This window comes from Peromyscus maniculatus, chromosome 3 (genome assembly GCF_049852395.1).
Source record: "Peromyscus maniculatus bairdii isolate BWxNUB_F1_BW_parent chromosome 3, HU_Pman_BW_mat_3.1, whole genome shotgun sequence".
NCBI lineage: Eukaryota > Metazoa > Chordata > Mammalia > Rodentia > Cricetidae > Peromyscus > Peromyscus maniculatus.
In genome coordinates, this window is record NC_134854.1 from 56,643,119 (window position 1) to 56,663,408 (window position 20,290).

The 20,290-nt window shown below is 44.1% G+C and overlaps 1 protein-coding gene across 2 annotated transcripts; it reads right to left on the bottom strand.

The window, feature by feature from the left end:
* Positions 1-1,078: 1,078 nt before the first annotated feature.
* LOC102915094 (aldose reductase-related protein 2-like) lies at positions 1,079-16,782 on the bottom strand. Of its 2 annotated transcripts, none has more exons than XM_006990376.4 (11): positions 16,628-16,782; positions 16,303-16,498; positions 13,509-13,676; positions 12,182-12,298; positions 11,147-11,224; positions 5,957-6,079; positions 5,584-5,690; positions 4,925-5,006; positions 4,347-4,430; positions 3,090-3,172; positions 1,079-1,433 (listed from the first exon to the last, which is right to left on the bottom strand). In XM_006990376.4, exons 1-11 carry the CDS (start codon positions 16,648-16,650, stop codon positions 1,391-1,393), a joined length of 1,104 nt encoding a protein of 367 aa, XP_006990438.3. In that variant the 5' UTR covers positions 16,651-16,782; the 3' UTR covers positions 1,079-1,390. The 2 variants fall into 2 exon arrangements, with proteins under 2 accessions (XP_006990438.3, XP_042128959.2); XM_042273025.2 differs by having other exon boundaries at positions 16,303-16,414; positions 16,628-16,759.
* Positions 16,783-20,290: the final 3,508 nt, after the last annotated feature.

Sequence of the window (20,290 nt, forward strand, 5' to 3'; positions counted from 1 at the left end):
GTAGCTATCTGAGAACAGGCATTGGCTTTGGAGAACAGGGATGGGGAAAGGTACTGAGGAGTACTTCACTGCACTGGCTAGCACTTAGTCCTTGAATTAGTTTCTTTTTAAAAGCATTTGGAGCAAACATTGCAAAATATTAGCATGGTAAAATTTGTAAGATGGGTTACTGGATGCCCACCATGCTCCTCTCTATACTTTTCTGAATGATTGGAATACTTCTAAGAAGAAATACTATAGAAAAAAGCCATGTCCCAGATTGATGGTGTCGTGGTTTGAATAAAAATGGTCCTCATAGGCCCAATGAGAGTGCCACCATTAGGAGGTGTGGCCTTGTTGGAGTAGGTGTGGCTTTGTTGGAGGGAGTGTGTCCCTTTGTTGGAGGAGGCAGGGACTTTGAGGTCTCCACAGCTAAAGCCAGGTCCACTGACTCAGTTTCTCTTCCTGCTGTCTGCTGCTCTGGTTGTAAAATGCTCAGCTCCTCCAGCACCATGTCTGCCTGCACACTGCCATGCTTGTCATCATGATGATAATGGACTAAACCTCTAAAACTGTAAACCAGCTCCAATTAAACATTTTCCTGTATGAGAGTTGCCATGGTCATGGTGTCTCTTCACAGCAATAGAAACCATAACTAAGACAGAGGTCAATGGTATTCTCATGTCTAGACTCACTTCTGTTTTCCACTGCACTCCCAGGGTTGCTACAAAGTCTGTCAATGAACAGTGGCATCTGTGTGGGTTTCACAGGCTTGGTCACCACCAGCACTGACTCTGGCATACTGGTACATTGAAGGCAAGTTGAGGAAGCAACAATAATTGAGAGGGTCACAAGGAAAGGACAAAGGGAGGAAACAGGAGAGGACTTGGCAGGAAGAGAGCAACACATCGACTTGAGCTCTCCCTGAGAGCACCTGCCTTTGATATTTGGATTAGCCACTTAGTGCATGGGTGGCTATGAGCAAGTTGTTGGCCTCCCTGTGCCTTTATTATTTGCCAAGTGAAATGTGAATGGGAAGACCTGGACTCAGTGAGTGCACTCATTCAACAAGTACTTCAGACTGTGTTGGACACATTGGTTAGTGTTCTTGTTTTTATTATTTCATTTTTGTGCCTTCAGCATTACCATAGTTCTTGGTGTTTGACAAGTACATCAAATTATATACAAGAGTATTATTTACTTCTTTGAGTCACATTTCTATGAAGTAGTCTGCTTCTGGTTGAACAATGAGGATTCGAATACAGCAATGCCTTGATTTGACCAACATCAAGACCTGCTTGATGATATAATATGACATCAAACAGTCTTGGCTTAAATACATCTCAGGAGGAATTATTTGCACATCAGCAAAGAGAAAAGCCATGAGACACTCTCATCAGGCAATGACACTTCAGTAGTTCACATGGAAAGGGTAGTCCTCCGCATTAATTGCCCTGCAGCAACACGAACACAGAGGTCAATGTTCCACAGAAGCCACAAATATGATCTCATAGGCATTATTATGTGATACACTCAGCAACCTTTCTGCTCTCTTAGCCTCTTCCCCCATGGGACCCCATGGGAATGCAGAAGGGGACCCATACTATGACCTTCCATCAAATTGATGAATATTTGAGAGAAAAGGGCAAGAGAATAATCAGTGGCCAAGTCCGTAGACTAGTGTCAGAATGACAGATCATTAGAAACCTGGCACATGGCCAAGGGCCTCACAAATCCTGTTTTGGTTCATTCTCACATTGTAAAGTGGGGAATCATGGTGAAATTGACAGATTGGTTGTTGTATTAAGTAAAATATGAATATAAGCAAAGGGTTTAGGGTCCTAAATACTCAATCTGTGTTTTCTGTTATTAGTATTATTATCACTACTTTGTAAATAAAAGAAAACAATTTGGTGAAGTTACTGAATCTACCTGATGCTTCATAGCCAATGAGTAAGTGGTAGAGCTTGGATTAGAAGCCACAAGACCAGGCTTATTATCAACCTATGACTTGCACTCATAAATTCACTCCATCTGGCATTCCCTATTCAATGCTCAATTGGTATCATAAGCATTTCTCAAACTCATGGTTACTCCTAAATGACAGTTGTGCTCTAGAGTTGGTCAAGCAAAAATAAAGCCAATGCAACAAAACCCACATTTGATGGTTTTGTTATTGTTGTTGTTTTGATAGCAAATTCAATTTGCTCTGTTTTCCTATTTATCCAGTATTAAATCTTCCTAATTTCTTCTATCACATTATGAAGTAGATCCAATGACTGTAATCTCTTCCCTAGATTATTCTACTAGTCTCCCTGTAATTTCTAAATGCAAAAAGTCAGTTTTCTCATTCCAACCTATGAGATATGCAAACCTCTACACAAAAATCCTCTCCTGGCTTCTCAGCTCCTGAGGAGCTGGAGTCCAAGTCCTTCCCGTGCTCTGGACCACCTGTGTGCCTTTAGCCCAAGGTTGTCTCTAACCTTATTTCTTCCTACAATAGCTTTTGCCTATTTGGTTCTGGCTTCATTGCCCCCCTACTCAAGTGCTCGACCCTCAGCCCACACACACCTGGTGTGTTTGCACCTGCTGCAACCAAGAATCCTACTCTATTTATCGGCAAAACTGCCCCTGGGTCATCACATATGAAGAAAGCATCAATCAGTCCTAGCAGGACCTACTAATCCTCATGCCTTTTGCCCTACTTAATTTTTTTCTATATCACTTGTTACTCTCTGACATATGTGTGTGATGTTGCTTTAACTATCCCTTTATACAATCTAAGACTGTGGGAACAGGAAGTTCCCACAGGAACAGACACCTAGAACATGGCTGGCCCAGAGCATATTACCAGGAAGTTATTGAGTGACTAAGTGAGAAGATGAGCACTTCTGTCTCCTACAGTGGAATGGCATGTCTTTTCTCTATGTGCAAAGTTGGGAAACAGGTACCAACTAACAATATCTTTCCTCAAGTTTTAATTTTTCACAACTGCCTGAGAGTAGTATTAGAAGACAAAAGTCATCCCCCGTGCCTTATTATCTCTTGAGCTAACCCTGTACAACTTTAGTAAAACTCCTGATCATCCTCCTAAACCCAGCACCACTTACATAGGCAAGGAGCAGACCCTCCAGTTCCTATTGAAGCTGAGAATGGTGGCCATCTCTTCATTACTCAACTTGAAGTCAAACACCTAGAGAAGCAAGAGTTCCCAAAGCATCATTAGCAAGGGAAGTGCTGGTGAGACCCCAGGTTCTAGAGTTTCTCCTATTAGGTCCACACTACATACAAATTATTCTCTAAATTAAGACTGGATTGTTTATGGGGTTTAGTACTTCTAAAGGAGGGAGACTGGGTTTTCAGAAATGCTTAGTGGACAGAGGCTGTGATCCCTGAGGGATGACTGGACAGTAATCTTCCAGGAGACATTTCTTCAAATTTAGCCCATTCCTCTTCTGTAAGCAGGTGGGTTGTGCAGGCCAGAACAGTCTGTGCATGGGTAGGACAGTCTATGGCCCATGATCCAAGTGCACAATGGTAAGCACTGTTATTTGCGGTGCTAAAAGGTACAATTGCTAGTCCCTGCCTCCTGCCGATCTTTGCCCAATGGTGATTCATCTCGATTCTGTTGTCTTAGTCAATGTTCTATTGTTGTGAAGGGACACCATGACCATGGCTACTCTTTTTTGTTGTTGTTTTTGAGACAGGGTTTCTCTGTGTAGTTTTTGGTGCCTGGCCTGGAACTCACTCTGTAGACCAGGCTGGCCTCGAACTCACAGAGATCCACCTGGCTCTGCCTCCCAAGTGCTGGGATTAAAGGCGTGTGCCACTGCCACCCGGCTATGGCTACTCTTAATAAGGAAAACATTTAATTGGGGCTGGCTGTGAACAGAAAGTCCAAGAATCTAGTAGTTGCTCAGTCCACAGGGCTGGATGTCTCTTCTGGTCTTCAGTATATGCTGGAATCCCAAAGAAGAAGGCTCCAATGCCAGTGAAGGAATGGATGTGCTGCAAGATGAGGGCAAGCAGACAAAGAAAGCAGGCTTCCATCTTGCATGTCCTTATATAGGCTTCCAGCAGAAAGGGTGGCCCAATTAGTACCTTCCTACCTCAAGATCCAAATCAAAGGCATGTGTCTTCCTGTCTCAAAGGTCTATACTAAAAGTAGATTCACCCACTTCAAGGCAAGCAAAAGTAATCTCTCACAGGTGTGCCCTCCATTTCTGGACTGTACTTCATTCTGATGTAGTTAAGTTGACAACCAAGAATAGCCTTGGAAGGACACACTGGTGAAACAGGGGTGGTTAAGGACAGGGACCCTGTCTTCTAATGACCAAGGGACAGCAGATGATCATCTCAGACCTTACCTGAATGTTCTCCTGCATGCGGGAGGGTGTCACAGACTTGGGGATCACAGCCACATTCCTCTGGATGTGGAAGCGAATCAGAACCTGTGCACATGGAGGGGATAACAGGTGTCCACTTACAAGAGCCTCTCCTGTGTTAGTGTAGGGAAATGTGTGTGTAGCCTCTTCCAGCCTCAGCTACGACAGCTTCAGCTACGACAGCTGAAGTTAACTAAGGATTTCACCATAGGGAATACTTGGCAACTCTACTTTCATGCCCTTGTTCCTGGAAACAATTCCACATTTTCCCTGGTCAGGAATGGGGAGACTGGCGGACAAAGGACTGAGGCCCTGTACAGTTAGCACCCAAACCCAGAGGCATGCACTCGTGCTACTGCCTGGGGACTTGGCAAGAAGCTGATGGCCACAGGCAGTCCTCACTTCACTGAGACCAGCTGTATCTCCTGGAGATCCCAACAGACCCACATTTCCTATTTCTTCTCCAAGGGATTAAAAGCAGGCAACACCATAACATAAGACTAGTAAGAAGCATTGCTGGAGAATAGGGAAAATACCCAACAACGACAACAGTATTTTACCTGGGCCGGGGTTTTCTTGTGCTTTGCAGCAATCTCCTTAATATGGGGGTCCTCTAGTAGTGAAGGGTCCCCTGGCTTAGCCCTAAGTGCAGAAAGATAGCTGGAGTGAATAATAATCACAGTGAATATCACTGCCAGGACGGTGTCAAAGATGAACATCACAGCCTTTCCCATCTGCAAGGCAACCAGGAGGACCTGAAACCTTTTTATCTTTCCCATGGACCTCACCATAGGATCAGGAGCTTTACCAACTTAAGTCCATCCTGGTACTGGTTGGCAGAAATGGAGCATTGCCAGGATTAGATATGCATTCTCTCTCTCTCTCTCTCTCTCTCTCTCTCTCTCTCTCTCTCTCTCTCTCTCTCTCTCTCTCTCTCTCTCTCTCTCTCCTGTCTTGCTGTCTCTCGCTGTCTCTCCTTCTCTCTCTCCCTCTCTCCCTCTTTCTCTCCTTCTCTCTTTCTCCCTTTCCCCTCTCTTCCTCTCTCTCTTCCTTCCCCTGCCCCCTCCCCCACCACACAAAATATGTGTCCCTCCTGTGGCCAAACACACTGCTATAGACACATTTTTTCAGGTGCCTTAGACGTTCAAAGCTATCTTAACCAATTATGAAACATGACTTTTGAGTGATAAAAGAAAGAACCACCACTCAGAAACCTCACCAAGGTCTCTCTGGGGAGCCCAAGGGACTGTAGGCTGTGACAGTGATGCCCTTTGAGTGGCAGTACTGGATCAGTTTCTCCTGGGTGAGGTATGGGTGACACTCGACCTGCAAGAGAAAACACCTGTCACTAGGGAAGTGGGCCTTCCTTCCTGAGTGGCTCAGAGGGAACTCCAGGCACAAGAAAAGATCAACACACAGGCCAGATACAACCCAGTGATAGATGTGCTACAAACCAGACCAGAGATCTGCCTCCCACCTCCCCGAGCATCCTGAACACAGGCCTCAGAGATGAGACTCAGTAAATAGTATGGAAATTGCCTCCCAGTGTGGAAGCAGTCACAGAGCAGGACCCTTCAGCAAAGAGAATTGACCTGGTTGGTCACTGGCTTGTGTTTCAGTCCAGGCTTGTTCAGGAGCCTTTCAATCTGCACGTGGTTGAAGTTGGAGACGCCCAGGGCTTTCACCAGCCCCTGGTCCACCAGTTCCTCCATGACCTGTCACAGTAAGGAATACAGTCTAGATGGTTGTAGAAGGATACAGGGATGCTGGCTCAGCTTTACAATGATACAGGATACTGGTAACCTTGCAATGAATCCACCATTACAAGTTTAGCAAAAGCACTAAAATCAAGTTTCAGTCCAGACCATGGTGCACTCTGGCTATTTCAAGTTCCATTACCCTAGCTCAAAAAATGTGAAAAGTAAAATATGTAAAGGCTTTGCATGCTTTCTGCTCTCTATTCATCCAAACGTGGGTCATTCATGAAGGAGGCTCTAGTCTGTGGAATGGCATCACTTCTATGGGTATCTTTTTAAATTAGTTGTTTTTCTGCTAGTGAGGATTATTAAACCTAGGGCCTCTCTCATACTAGATGGACACTACCATTGAGCTACATTGCTGGCCCATTTTTAAATTTTGAGACTGAAGGAACCTCTGGCCAGCTCGAGCGTGGCCAGCATGGCTCTGGCAGGCCTTGCCTTCTCCTCCTTTCCCTCTTCCTTGCTAAAAATTGTATTACCTTTCTAAAGCTAGCCACCACTGTCTATTCCCTTATTTGGCCACTTCCTCCCCCTAAGGCTGACCACCAGAGTCCAGCTGTCAAAGTATTGAAGTCCAGCAATCATAAAGCCCCCTTTGGCTCACCTAATTAACATACCCAATTAAAATTAAACACCTCATCCTAACACAGAGTTTCCCCTTTTACCTTTATAAACTGCCATTTTCCTATGTGCCGCATCTGTCTCCTCTCTATCCAGAGGCAGTCCTGTGTGTGTGTGTGTGTGTGTGTGTGTGTGTGTGTGTGTGTGTGTGTGTGCAATACCCACCCCCAAGACAAATACCCCTGTCCCCTCTCCCTTATTCCCTCCTTCCAAACCCTCTGTCTCCTGCCTTTGTCTCTTATTCCCTGCCCTCTGTCCCTCTGGGCAATGAGAACTTGGTCTTGGGGGTCCTAAGCTGATACTTTCCCTTTCAGTGATAGTGTCTCTCTACCCAAACTAGCCTTGACCTTTGTGATGGCTAGTTTTGTGTCAACTTGACACAAACTAGAGTAATTCGGGAAAAGGGACTCAATGAAAAAACTGCCTCCATAAGATTGGCCTATGGGCAAGTCTGTAGGGCATTTTCTTGATTACTGATTGAAGTGGGAGGGAGGGTCCAGCTCATTATTGGTGGTGTGAGACCTGGGCAAGTAGTTCTAGAGAACATGACAAAGCAGCCTGAGCAAGCCAGTGTCCACGGCCTGTATATCAGTTCTTGCCTCCAGGTTCCTGCCATGAACTTTCCTTAGCAATGGAATGTGGCCTGATGATGTTTTCATCCCCACAACAGAAACCCTAAGCTAACTTACTCTGCACTTCAGCCAGGATTTGAACTCATGATCCTCCTGCCCCTGTCTCCATCTTGTCTAGGGTTATATTCCTGAACCATCAGGACCAGCTGTTGGTCTAGGTTCTATGATCTTTCACAACAATTTGGTGTGCAGTGGGAAATGCCATGCAGATTTACAGGCCCTGGTAGTCAAACCCGGCCTAGAACTGAAGTGGGGTTGAAATATTTCCTGTTGACCTCTTGTCCTACAAAAACTACCTCAACTTCAAAGACTTAGGGTTTATTATTTTTTGCCTATAAAGAGCCTGTAGCAGTCACAAATTGAACACACATCTATATTCCATTTATTGTACATTCCTGTTGGGAGTTTCTAGAATGTAAAAGTAATCAATGTGCTTTTTGCTTGAGATTCTCCCCTCCCCCCCTCAGAGTCTCATTGTGTAAACCAGGTTGGCCTTGAACTTACAGAATTTCATCTCCCAAGTTCTGGGATTAAAGGAGCATGCCACCATACCCAGCTTGCTTGAGATTCTAACAGTTTAATTAAAGTTTTAGGGTGCCCCTCAGTGATCCAGCTGCCTCAGTACTGAGGCTACCTCAGCTTAGTTGACAGTTGATACAGCTTCAAGAATCAAGGAGGGAAGGAAAGAATCCACTGGATTCCCCCTCTCCACCCGGCCCCCAGGGGAGACATTAGGAATAGAGTGCAAACAGGGTATAGAAAAATAACATGAAGAAAGGTGGTAAAATCATGAACAGACTGGGGGAACCGAGAAGCAAGGGCTTAGAGGTAGGGAGAAGCAGGATGTGTTCAGCTAACACTGTCTATTGTTTCTCAATCCTGGACCCTCTAAAGGTTCTAAAAAAATGGGTGGTCTAGACTCCACACCCAGGTCTTCTTGCTGATTTCCTTTAGGATACAGCATGGACATTAGGATGTTCAAAATGCCCTCTGCAGATCTGAATGTACCAGGATGAGAAGTGCTAGGGTGAATGAGGAATGGGGAAGACTTTACCAGACAAGGCAGTTTAGCACTGACATGATCTGAAGGTCCCAGCACCTTCCCAGTGGGAAATAAGACAAATGCTATTATGTAACCTGGGTCAGGTTTGGTTTGGGTGTATGATCCATCTTTCCTTCTTTAGACTCACTTCCTCTCCTCTGTTATAGACTGTGGCCAGTGAATTTTCTATTGGATTGGTTGTGGATTCATATACTACCTATCCAGACATATTCAATCCTGCCAAGATCAAAAAGATCAAATCAGAGCAGTAGGATATCTGTTATGTATGTGAGGTTTTTATTTAGGAATCATTCTTGGATTTATTTGCGAGACAGTAAATTAGCCCCAATGTAAGATACTATGGCAGAATTGCCATCTTAGTATGACATCATTATAAGAGCTATAGTGAAAATGCTATGGAATGAACTTTAGACACACTAGTGTTCACATCACACAAGAAAATATTATGAGGTACTGAAGAGGCCATCTTTTAATCCAGTAATATATACAGTCGACATCTTATCTAATTAGTACCCTCAACTCACTGCAAACGGAACAATGAAATCAGGCTACCTGTGAGTCTCAGTGTATACACTACAACACTGTTGATTCTGTGTGCATAAGCTATTCTATTAATTGTTAAGCAACAATCACATGAGGTAATTCTATAGAGCCTCTTATTGTTGTAGTTTGGGGTTAATATTTTTTCTTTCACATCTAACACCAGAATTCACCCAGTCTTGAAGACCCATCCATGTGAACCCAAGTGTTAAAAGAATGTTTTGTTTGTTTAAGCCCAGGGTCTTGTGCTTGCTCTACAAGCACCAAAGCTTCTACAAAACTGAATTCCCAGCCTCCAGTCCCCCTTCCCTCCATATTCCTTGCAACAGAAGTTCTGCTACTAGAGGGCAAATTTAATGATTCACTTGCCAAGGATTAATTCCTTTAAATACATTTCCAGGTGTTGTGTTAACTTTTCTTGGGGAGATGAAACAGATGAATAAACATTTGTTCACCCCAGATGGGGTAACAAGAACAAATGGACTGAGCAAGAATTCTACCCATCTAGTTCCTGAAACATTGAGTCTAATTGGATTACTTAAGGAACATGGTCAATTTAGGAGTGACTATACACACAGAGAGAAAGACTCTTTCCTCAGCAGTTTGTGAGGTAATCACAGCCTCTCTAACTTCACAACAGCAGGCAGGCCATGTGTGCCCCCAGGACAGCATTCCTCAGCACCAGGGTTTCCAACCTCGCCCCTGGGGCAGGAAGGCTACCCTGCCTTGCCTTCACCCTCAGTTGTCATTGAGGTTTTGCTCTCTACCACAAGGTTTTTCTCTTACCACAGCCAGTGAAAGCTCAAAGTGGCAAGAGCGCTGTGCTAGTAGATAAGCACTTTGGGACACACCATGGAAAAGTTACACTTCATTTCAGTTTATCAATTCCAATCTCTCCAGAGAAGGCAAGTTTCCCAGAGTCTGAAGCAGAACACAATTCAGGACTGCCTGACAAACAACATGCCAATTCTTGGAGTCTGTTTTCTCCAGTCATTCAGACTTGTTCATTCACTTTGTCCTACCTTTTAGCATTTGCAAGAGGATAGTGGTTATGCTGGCTAATTTTATGTCAACTTGATACAAACTAATGTCATCAGAGAGGAGGAAGCCTCAGTTGAGAAAATGCCTCCATAAGATCTGGCTGTAAGGCATTTTCTCAATTAGTGATCAAAGAGATTGGGTCTAGCCCATTGTGGGTAGTGCCTCACTGGGCTGGTGGTCCTGGGTTCTATAAGAAAACAGGCTGAGCAAGCCATAAGGAGCAAGCCAGTAAGCAGCACCCATCCATGGCCTCTGCATCAGCTCCTGCCTCCAGGTTCCTCCCCTGCTTGAGTTCCTGTCCTGACTTCCTTTGCTGATGAACAGTGATGTGGAAGTGTGAGCCTCCCAAAGTTGTTTTGGTCATAGTGTTTCATCGAAGCAATAATAACCCTAACTCATACAATGGTAAAAGTTATTAGAGAATAACAATCATACTTTCATTCATTTTTAACATGACTATGCAAATCAAGGCCTCAATTGATCTAAAAGCAAGCCACGTGTGATCTCTGATGTCTGCATGTATATTCATAGTCAAGCAGGATGTTCACAGTCAGTACCTGGACTTGAGTCACACAGATCTGGACCTCGTGGTCCTGATTATGTCACACATTTTCTTTATGATCTGACAACTTACCAGTCTCCTGGGAGAGAGACTATCTTCTGTACATGGGAAGCAACTTCCCTTTCAAGAGCTAATGACCAATGGGCTCTTTAAATTTCTGTATGTTAGCTATTTTAATCCTTGCCACACCCTAAGGATATGCATCATTATTATATACTATGATTTTTTTAAACAACAAGGACATTGAGGCTTATAGGAGTTAAATTTTTACTCCAGGTTGCCCAATTATTATGAGCCCCCAGTGTATCCCTCTGTTTCTAGTACAGCATGTTTTGATGCACTGTATTTCCTGCCTCACTTAGATCTCAGTCTTATCCTGAAAAATGTAAATGGTGTCATACAGAACCCCAGTCCATCTGGTGGTGAAGAAAGGGTGATGAGAGAATTGGAGAACCCAGTGATGAGATCGTATACAAGGCACGTGGGCTGTCATCCCAGGTGGAGTCAATGGGTATCTGACAGTTTTTTCTCCTTGAGCACACTTTAAAGAAACCAGAACTTACCTCCCAAGCATCCAAGAATGTGTATTTACTGGTGAGAATATTGCCTTTGTCATCTATGGGGAAAAACTCCTTCCCAGCCTGTAATGCAAAACAATAAACCCACTGGAGTCTGCTTGTAGATAACCATTCCTGTGGAGAGAAGGCTCAGGATGGAGAGGTAAGAACCCCACACCTGCACAGCATCTGCTCAAGCTCTGGAGAACACACTTCAGGACAGCCGAAGGACCATCTCTGCTCCGTCTACCACAACACATAAATCCTTTACTTCTGATGCTGCTGGGTTGGCTTTACAATCTGCTATTAGTCTATTGCAGAAGCCATCATTATCATGAAAATTAACCCAACATACCAAGACCAATATAAACTTGGAGGAAATTTTAATTTCACTAAATAGGAAGGGAAGAGCTACAGCCAGCATCTATTGTTACAACTTGCTGAAAGATTGTATTTGGAGTGGCATGCCACCATCACCAGAGCTGGTCTTGAGGAGAAAAGGCTAAGCATTCCATTTCCTCCAAGCTCGTGAGAGCAGGCAGGAGGAAGCCCCCGGCACTGAGTGGCAGTTTTCCAGTGGTTGGCTACCTCTCAACATCAACAGGCTGCCAACCCATGAGCGCACTTGGACTAGCAGGAATGTTGAGCCCTAAGAACATTATGCCAGACTATCCTATGAGATTCCCTAGGAAAGGACCGCTGGGCCTAGAGTCAATGGAAAGGGGACAGGACAGTCATATTTATCTGGGCTGAGCAGAATCACAGTTTCTCTAAAACAGAATTAAAGCAAGACCTGAGCATGTGCCATCCCCAAGCACCGCATGTTGATCCAACCTCCCTTCTGGGTCAGAGTCCTTCTGCTCTGGGCAACAGCTCCGACCTTGGCGCTCCTCGCCCCCCCCCCCCCCCCCCCCGCGCCCATGCTCCTCCTCTGCACTCATCCCCCCACCCCGGCTCTCTCTCCTGCCCCCAGCTCAGGTGCAGCTGCTATTTTCTGGCATGTGCTCAGTGGCTGCAGATGAGGCAAAGAGCAGCTCAAACCTGGAATCCCTGTGGCCAATGCACTAGATAGAGGTCCAGATAGTCCAGTTTCAGATCCGTGAGGGTTTTCTGAAAGGCTTTCTTCACCAGGCTTTTCTCAAAGAAGGTGGGCCACAGCTGCAGGTGACAAGGGGGTGGGGTGGGGTTAGGACTGGGAAGAGAAAGGGCCACTCCACACAGGCCCTCCCTGCACTGAGATTTGCGGCTGAGCTAAGCCCAGGACAGGCCATTCATATATAATAAAGTTGGCTAAGAAAGGGAACACAGCTGGGGGGTGGGAGGGGTGGTGGTGGAGCACACCTTTAATGCCAGCACTCTGGAAGCAGAGTCAGGTGGATCTTTGTGAGTTCGAGGCCAGCCTGGGCTACAGAGTGAGATCCAGGACAGGCACCAAAAACTACACAGAGAAACCCTGCCTCGAAAAAAAGAAAGGCAACACGGTGGGCCACCAACACTCAGCAGGTCAAGGTCATGTGTGTGTGTTCTTCCATACTCTTGGTGTTCTATTTCTTAAATAATTTTGTACATTTGGCCTCGGGTTAAATATATTTGTTCCTGTGTTATTCCTTAACTTGGCTGCCAGTTCCCAGAGGGCAGACGTTGTGACTAGCCCTTAAACGTCAAGCATTCTGATGCTATTGAGAAGTTGTCCCATTTTGTACCCCCACAACCTGAATTCAGCCTGTCCGGCTCAAGTAATGAAATACAAGTTTATCCAGATGTGGCCACTCCCCACAGTGAGTCTATGTATTACACCAGATACAGTTTCCAAGCACCTGGAACTAGACTGTTTGGGAGAGCTATGTCCAATACAGAGCCTAGGACCCCTCACACACCCACTCCCTTATTTTTAATAATATTTTACAGTTCACCTTTTACTGAACTGAAATAAAGAGATCCCTGTTTAACAATAAATATAAGCTCCCACCATTTTCAAAATGTCCAGATTTGAAAAAAACCCTCAGGGCCAGAGCTGTTAAACACAGCACTAGACAGTGTGTTCTGAAATGCACCCTTGAATCCACCCCTAGCCTCTGCCTACCACTCAGCAGATAGATCTTACTAAGAGAAGGCCGAGAGGCCAAGGGTACCAGGAGGCTCACGGGAGCCATTCCCACCACAGGAAAACCAGCAAGGGTTGGAGGCCAGCAGCATCTTCTTCCGGTGCTGACTTGGAGTGTGAATATTTACATCCAGGAATAACAAAAATCAAGAAAGAAGGAGGTTAGGAGAAATGCAGCCACATAAGAAAGATGCACAGAGCTCTGGGTGTGGTCCAGATCGTCCACCTGCCTTGAAGCTGCCTTCGCCAAGTGGGCCATTGTACCTTGCTGACGATGAAGAGGTCCTCCCGCTTCACAGCCTTCTCCTGGATCTTCTCTCGAATCCCTTCTCCCACTTCGCTCTCATTCTCGTACAGATAGGCACAGTCAATGTGGCGATATCCAACATCAATGGCGGCCTTCACAGCTTCCTTGACTTTGCCTGGGGGAGACTGAAAAGCAAGAGAAAGGCCCATCAGACACCCGAGGCTCCTCCTTAAAGGCTCCATATGGACCAGATTCTCAAAATTATAGCCTTCTGGGGTCCCATTTCCAAGTGGACACTGGGGAGGAAAACATATGCTTGGAAAACTTTCAAAGGAAAAGAAAATGTGAATTAATTTTTGTTTCACTGATTTTTTAGGTTAGCATAGGAAGTGAGGGGTTTCATCAGAGCACCTTAGTACAAATGTCATTTGTGATGATTATCACCCCATGTCCCACTCTACTAATAAATTATTCCTTTTCTCTAATCTAGGCTGATGTTGAAGGGTCTCTAGTTTCTGAGAGTGACAGGTGGCTCCCATTGCAACTTCCTAACTCTGAAGTGACAAAGAGGAATTTTCAGACCCCAGGCAGTTATAAGGACCTCAAAATGATCATCACAGGCTAAATCTGAACTCTACCATGTATCAGTATGAGACTGAACAGATTTCTCAATCTCTCTAAACCCACTGACAAAAGTAACAGTGGTGCCTTACATTGCTTGCTTGCTGTAAAGATTTTATTATATCACCTGATAGTAAGCCGGGTGGTGGTGGCACACGCCTTTAATCCCAGCACTTGGGAGGCAGAGCCAGGCAGATCTCTGTGAGTTTGAGGTCAGCCTGTTCTACAGAGTGAGATCCAGGACAGGCACCAAAACTACATAGAGAAACCCTGTCACCAAAAAAAAAAAATAATAATAAAAAATAAAAAATAAAAAAAAAAAAGAAAAAAGAGAAATATCAGCTGACAGTAAGATTCAGGAGGTACAATCCATTGGAGAATCACTGTTTCAGAAAAAGAAAGAGTAGAAAGATTTGAAAACGGACATGGATTTCATGGATTAAAAAAGAAGAAACTAGAACAAGAGAAAAGATCATGTGAATACCATGGTCTGATCTCACCTAACATCCTGATAGATAGCTGGAAAAATACAAACTCTAGGCAGAGTATAGTGGTACATGCCTGAGTCTCAGCTCAAAGGAGGCAGAGACAAGAAGAGCACAAATTTGAGGCCTGCCTGTGTGTGGTACATCACACACACACACACACACACACACACACACACACACACACACACACCAACCCCAGTACTTCCAAATACAATGTGTGTTGGCTCATGGTTATGAATGATATTAGCCCGTGGAAGGTTGGAAGATGGAAAGTTCAAGGCCAGTCTCAGCCACATCATGAGTTGGAAACCAGCCTGAGCTCTGTGAGACCCTGCCTCAAAACAACAAAAGAAACTCAGACAAAAAAAAAGCTATCTCTCATGAAGTCTAGAAATTCTTTCTGTAGTCATCAAACGTAGAGAAGCATATACAGCAGAGATCCACAGCTACACCATCATGGAGACAAGGAATTGCTGGCAGCCACTCTGAGGCACTGGGGGCCAGGCCCAAGCTCCACTCTCCTCACACACATTGATGAGCACATGGTCCTCGCCAACAGCCCCAGCTCCTCCTGAAAACGACTCCTTTACAGTCTCTACATCGCTGTTAGAATTCTGAAAGTTCTCGTTTCAGCTGATATTTCCAGGTGAATAAATTCCCTGGAGTTCTGCAGGTGATTATTTGCTGTTTTGATGATGTAAAATTTCTGATTTGGAGCAAATCTTGCTATTCTAGTAATATTTCAACCCAGTGTTGAAAGAAAAAGAGGTCCTACCATGTAGAAAAAGAAAAAGAGGAACAGGAGGCCATCTGGAGATGAGCCGTGAGGGACAGGAGAGCAGAAGGTCTTTAAAACCAGCTCCTGACTAGCATGATGGCCCCCACCCGTAATCTTAGCAGTGGGGAGGCTGAGGCAGAGGATTGCTCTAAGTTCAAGGTCACCCGATTTCAAGGAATGAAAACCAAAGACAGCTCCTGTAAGCAAGCTGGCTACTGTCATGTCATCACTGAGGGGAAAGGCGAAGGAGGCAGAATTAGTAGATGGAACAGTGTCAGACCTGTCCCGAGAAAGGCTACAAAATCTGCTTCACTGGGCGTTTGAACGGGTACCAGGACATTTTGCCAGGAGAGATTAACATAGCCAGGCAGAACCTGTGCTGCCAGCCCAGGCTTTCTGTGGTTCTGGGGCACTGCCTTTACTGTATACCAGAACCAGGTGGAGTCTTGGTAAAGGGTAGGGGCCAGTTCAGTAGCCTGAGCTGGGGTCTGAGACTCTGCCTTTCCCACAGGCTCCAGGCCAGATGCTGCAGATGGAGTCCTTCCCCATGGGCAGCAAGGGGAGCTGGGTCATTCAGGAATTTTTACCCCCTCTTTCAACCACCTAGACAGAAACGAAGTAACAGCAAAGATTTAGAACATGCAGGAAGTTGCTGAGTCCCAAGGAAAAACTTGCTAAGAGAATAATTGCCCAGAAACCATTTTCTGTTTTATATATAGCATCAATTTGATACTTGCTATAGAAACTACCATCATTTCTATGAAATCCACTCGAAAAGCTTTGAAGCCTAGAGCATCCCTGAGAAAGGAAAGCCACCTGGGTTCTGGCTCTGGAGTTCAAACCCCTGTGCAGAGGCTGTGCAAAGAAGAAGAAATGGCAAAATGGCCCTCGAAGGGCTCAGGTGTCCCAAGCTTACACACTCACCTGCCAGGTGCCCAGGCCCACGATGGGCATCTTGGCTTTGGTACTGAGCTCCACGAAGGTGGCCATGGTTGCTGCACAAATGGTTCCAAGTGAGCAGATACACACCTGTGCCCTGGTTAAGGAGGCAAGCAGTGGTTTTATGCCCTGGATCAGAAGGCCAGCTCTTACAGTATGGGCAGGCAGCCACAAGCCAGGTCTGGAACAGCAACAGAAATTTTATTTTGGTCTTTTGTCAGATTGAGTAATGTGGGTGAAGATTAAACACTACCAAGTATCAAATCTCCCTGATACAGAATGCATGAATTAGTTTTCGAGTGCCACTTACAAGTTTGCAAGCCAAAATAGCATAGGCTGTAAGATCTTCCAGGAAGAACTGGTTAGATTATTCGAGAAAGGACATTGCCACCAGAGGAGGCATGCTGTAGCAAACTGTGTGGGCACTAAGAAGGCTCCAGGAAGCTCCCAGAGACAAAACGAGGAAGCCTACACAAATTATTTTGCAACAAACTATATTGGGACACATAGATCAATAAAAAGAGGCTGTCTGTCTGAGACCAAACAGACAGGTGGACAGGTGTCCTTGCAGAGAGACTTTTTATGTGAGGTTATGGTAACCTTCACATTGGCCTGTGATTCTAGCAGTGCCCGTAACTTAATTTGTACTTGTCTAATTGCTCTAACATTGTGGTAAAAATGCTCAGAGTGAGAAATTACCTGCTAACAATTTGGCCAGGACTGTTTCATACTAAAATTATTTTAATACCTACTTTAAAAATCTTTGGTTATTATGAGAGGTTATGTATTCAATACAGAAAGGATGAAAAATAAAATGACTGTAAGGATGAGACTATAAGTCACTTTTATTACCATCACTCAAGATGCCCTTGTCCAATGCTGTCTTCCTCTAATCTTTGCATGTGTGTGTATGTGTGTGTGTGTGCTCTCGTCTATCTGCCTATGTTGTACGTGTGCAACAGACGTTCTACGTGTTTATAAAGGGCCATTTTAAACTTCTATCACCCCGAACATTTAATGATAATAAAAGGTTCAATTTTACAATTATTAATGCTATTGTTCTGAAAATTCTTAGATGCTTGCTTTCTAATATGAATAAACAATACTTCAAGGTATATGAAGCCACCTAGTTTCTGCAGATTCTCCCAGGCTCTGATTCCCATCTCACCATAGGAGTACCGAAATTACAGATGTCTCGGCTTTTATGGTCTGGAGATTTGAACTTAGGTGGTCACATTTGTACAGCAAGATTTATCCACAGGGCCAATCTCTCTAGCTCCCAATAATAATATACAAATATATGATTTTTTTGAAACTGATGAAAGATCAGCTACTAAGCAAAATGGTGATGATTATTCTGATAGAAGTAAAGATGATGATGATGATGATGATGGTGGTGATGATGATGGGTTTTGCCTCCATTCAGGATCTAAAGATAGGAAACTTTGTTCTTATTGTTAATTTTGAGAGCTTGATACAAGGATGGACATAATTTAAATATTTTAATAAAATTTTGTAACTCATAAAAACACTCTTATATTATCTTTGGGATTGACAGAAAATATTTCATGGATTTAAGCAAGGTGACCCCATTCTTATCCATGATGGAAAAAGAGCACATGCAGACTGTGCAAGGAATGGTTTCCCGTTTCACAAAGCATGGACAAGCACGGTGAGTGCTTTCCAGCCTGTCCCATCTTTGCCCAAGCAGAGCAGAGCCTCTTCCTGGGCATCCCACATCTCGAAGAGCATCAGCCTTCTTTGTTTCATTTGGTCCTAGCCTTCAGCCCCCTGTCTGCCATTCCCTGCCCCCATCTGCCCCCTGTCTAGCCATTCCCTGTGTAAAGGATACCTTTAGCTCCTCTACTCCCAGCCTCCCATCCAAATTAGAAAACACCATGTTATGTGTTCCTATCTGCTGCAGGAGGAAGTTTCTCTGATGATGGTGGAGCAAGGAACCATCTACGAGTATAGCAGACTATCATTAGGAGTCATTTTATTGCTCTGTTCCTTGCAGGACAGTAGTATTTGGTTTTTCTCTATCTAAGCTCGGGTTCTTGGCCACCAAGCAGTGGTGGGTATAGGTTCCATCCCATGAAGTGGGCCTTAAATCAAATCAGATTTGGTTGGCTACTGCAAGAAACTTTCTGTGACTATTGCACCAGCATGTCTGGCTGGCAGGCCACCATTGTTGATCAAAGGGTTGGTAGCTGGTCGGTGTTTACCCTTCTCCTTTGGTAGTGTGCACAGTGCTTTCAAGTACCATGAACTTTAGTCCATAGGGTGAAGGCTCTAGGTAGGCACACCAGCTCAACTTCTCTGTGTTCAATGAGTTGTGTAGGTGCTATCTTCAGGAATGGGGCCCTACAACAATGTGCAGAGAGTGAGATAACTTGGAACACTCAGCCCTAAATGGGATGCCTCCATTAAATCCCTACCCTTAGGGCTCAGGAAACCATGCAGAAGAGGAGGCAGGAAGAGTGTAAGAGCCAAGGGGATGGAGGACACCAAGGGAATAAAGCCTTCTAACCACAGCAGACCAATGCACCTATGAACTCACAGAGACTACGGCAGCACACACAGGGCCTGGACAGGTCTGTATCAGATGGGGCCCTAGAGCTGAAAGAAGAAGTGGAGATGGATACCCGTTCATAACCCAGAAGCTAGTGCCTATTGATAATGATTTGCAAATGAAAAATCATTTTTCTCCAAGGGCATCTCACTGGGGAAACAAACCACTGTAAAAGGCAGGCCACATGCCCGGCACTAGATGACCAACACAAACTCAAGAGCATCTTTGGAGGTAGTTCTTTGTCTCACCAGGTTGTGTCAGGGCACTTTTATACCTTACAGGTCCTTTGCATATATATAAAATGGCTTCCAGTTTTGTGTTCTTATGGGATTCTTGTGTGTGCAAACATGTGTGTCTGTATCTGCATGTGTTTCTTGTGCTTTTTCTCTGGCTCACTTCCTTCTGTTTGTTTTTTCCTATTCTGAACTTTTTTGTTTTTGTTTTATCTTATTCTGTTTATTATTATTCCTTAGATGCCTGTTTGTTTTCTAATAAGCGATGGAAAGTGTGAATCCAGATGGAAGGGAAGATGGGGAGGGAGCTCAGAGGAGTCAGGAGAGGGGAAACTGTAATCAGAATATATTGTATGAAAAAAACCATTTTCAATAAAAGAAAAAGTCAACTTGGCTTTTCAAATACTGAACCATCTCTACTTTTCTACTTAGAAATTACTTTTAGTATACTCCTGGAATTAACTTCAAATGTTTTTCAAAACTTTTAACATTTCTATTAATAAGTAATATTAGACTTTCGGTTTTTTGTTCAACTCAGCATTATTTTAACCTTATCAAATGATCTGGATAGCTGTTCAGCTTTCATCATATTAGTAAAATATTAATAGGAATTGTGTGCTCTTAAGAGTTACAGAAACAAATTTTGTTTGTAATTTTCCTAAAGTTAATTATTAATTTTTGCTTTGGTTAGTTTCAGGATTTTGGCCTATCTTGTATTATACATTTCTAAATTTTATTTTATTGGAGATTTTTTTTGGTTGTCATCTTCCCTTTTTTTGTTTGTTTGTTTTTCAAGACAGGGTTTCTCTGAGTAGCCTTGGCTGTCCTGGAACCTGCTCTGTATACCAGGCTGGTCTTGAACTTATCCTGATCCACCTGCCTTTACCTCCCAAGTACTGGGATTAAATGCATGTGCCACCACTACCTGGCTATTATTGGAGTTATTGATATGCTCTTTTTTAAAAAAATATACAGTCAATTTTGGGATGGTCTAAATATAGTTAAATAGAGACCTTTCCTAGGTCTGGCACTTATAAAGATTTCATTTATACATGTCTATCAGATTTCTGCAACTGTATTGGTAGAAGAGGAGTATTCTAAAGGACATTTGTGTCCTTCCCTTCAGCTGTCAAACTATTGAAACAACTGGCCACGAAGAAATGAAATT

Coding starts and splice junctions, on each gene's coding strand:
- LOC102915094 (XM_006990376.4), bottom strand. CDS start 16,650: ATGCTATTTTGGCTTGCAAACTT. Junction 12,299..13,508: donor ACCTCTTCATCGTCAGCAAG/GTACAATGGCCC, acceptor TGTCACCTGCAG/CTGTGGCCCACCTTCTTTGA. Junction 3,173..4,346: donor GCATGCAGGAGAACATTCAG/GTAAGGTCTGAG, acceptor TTGCTTCTCTAG/GTGTTTGACTTCAAGTTGAG.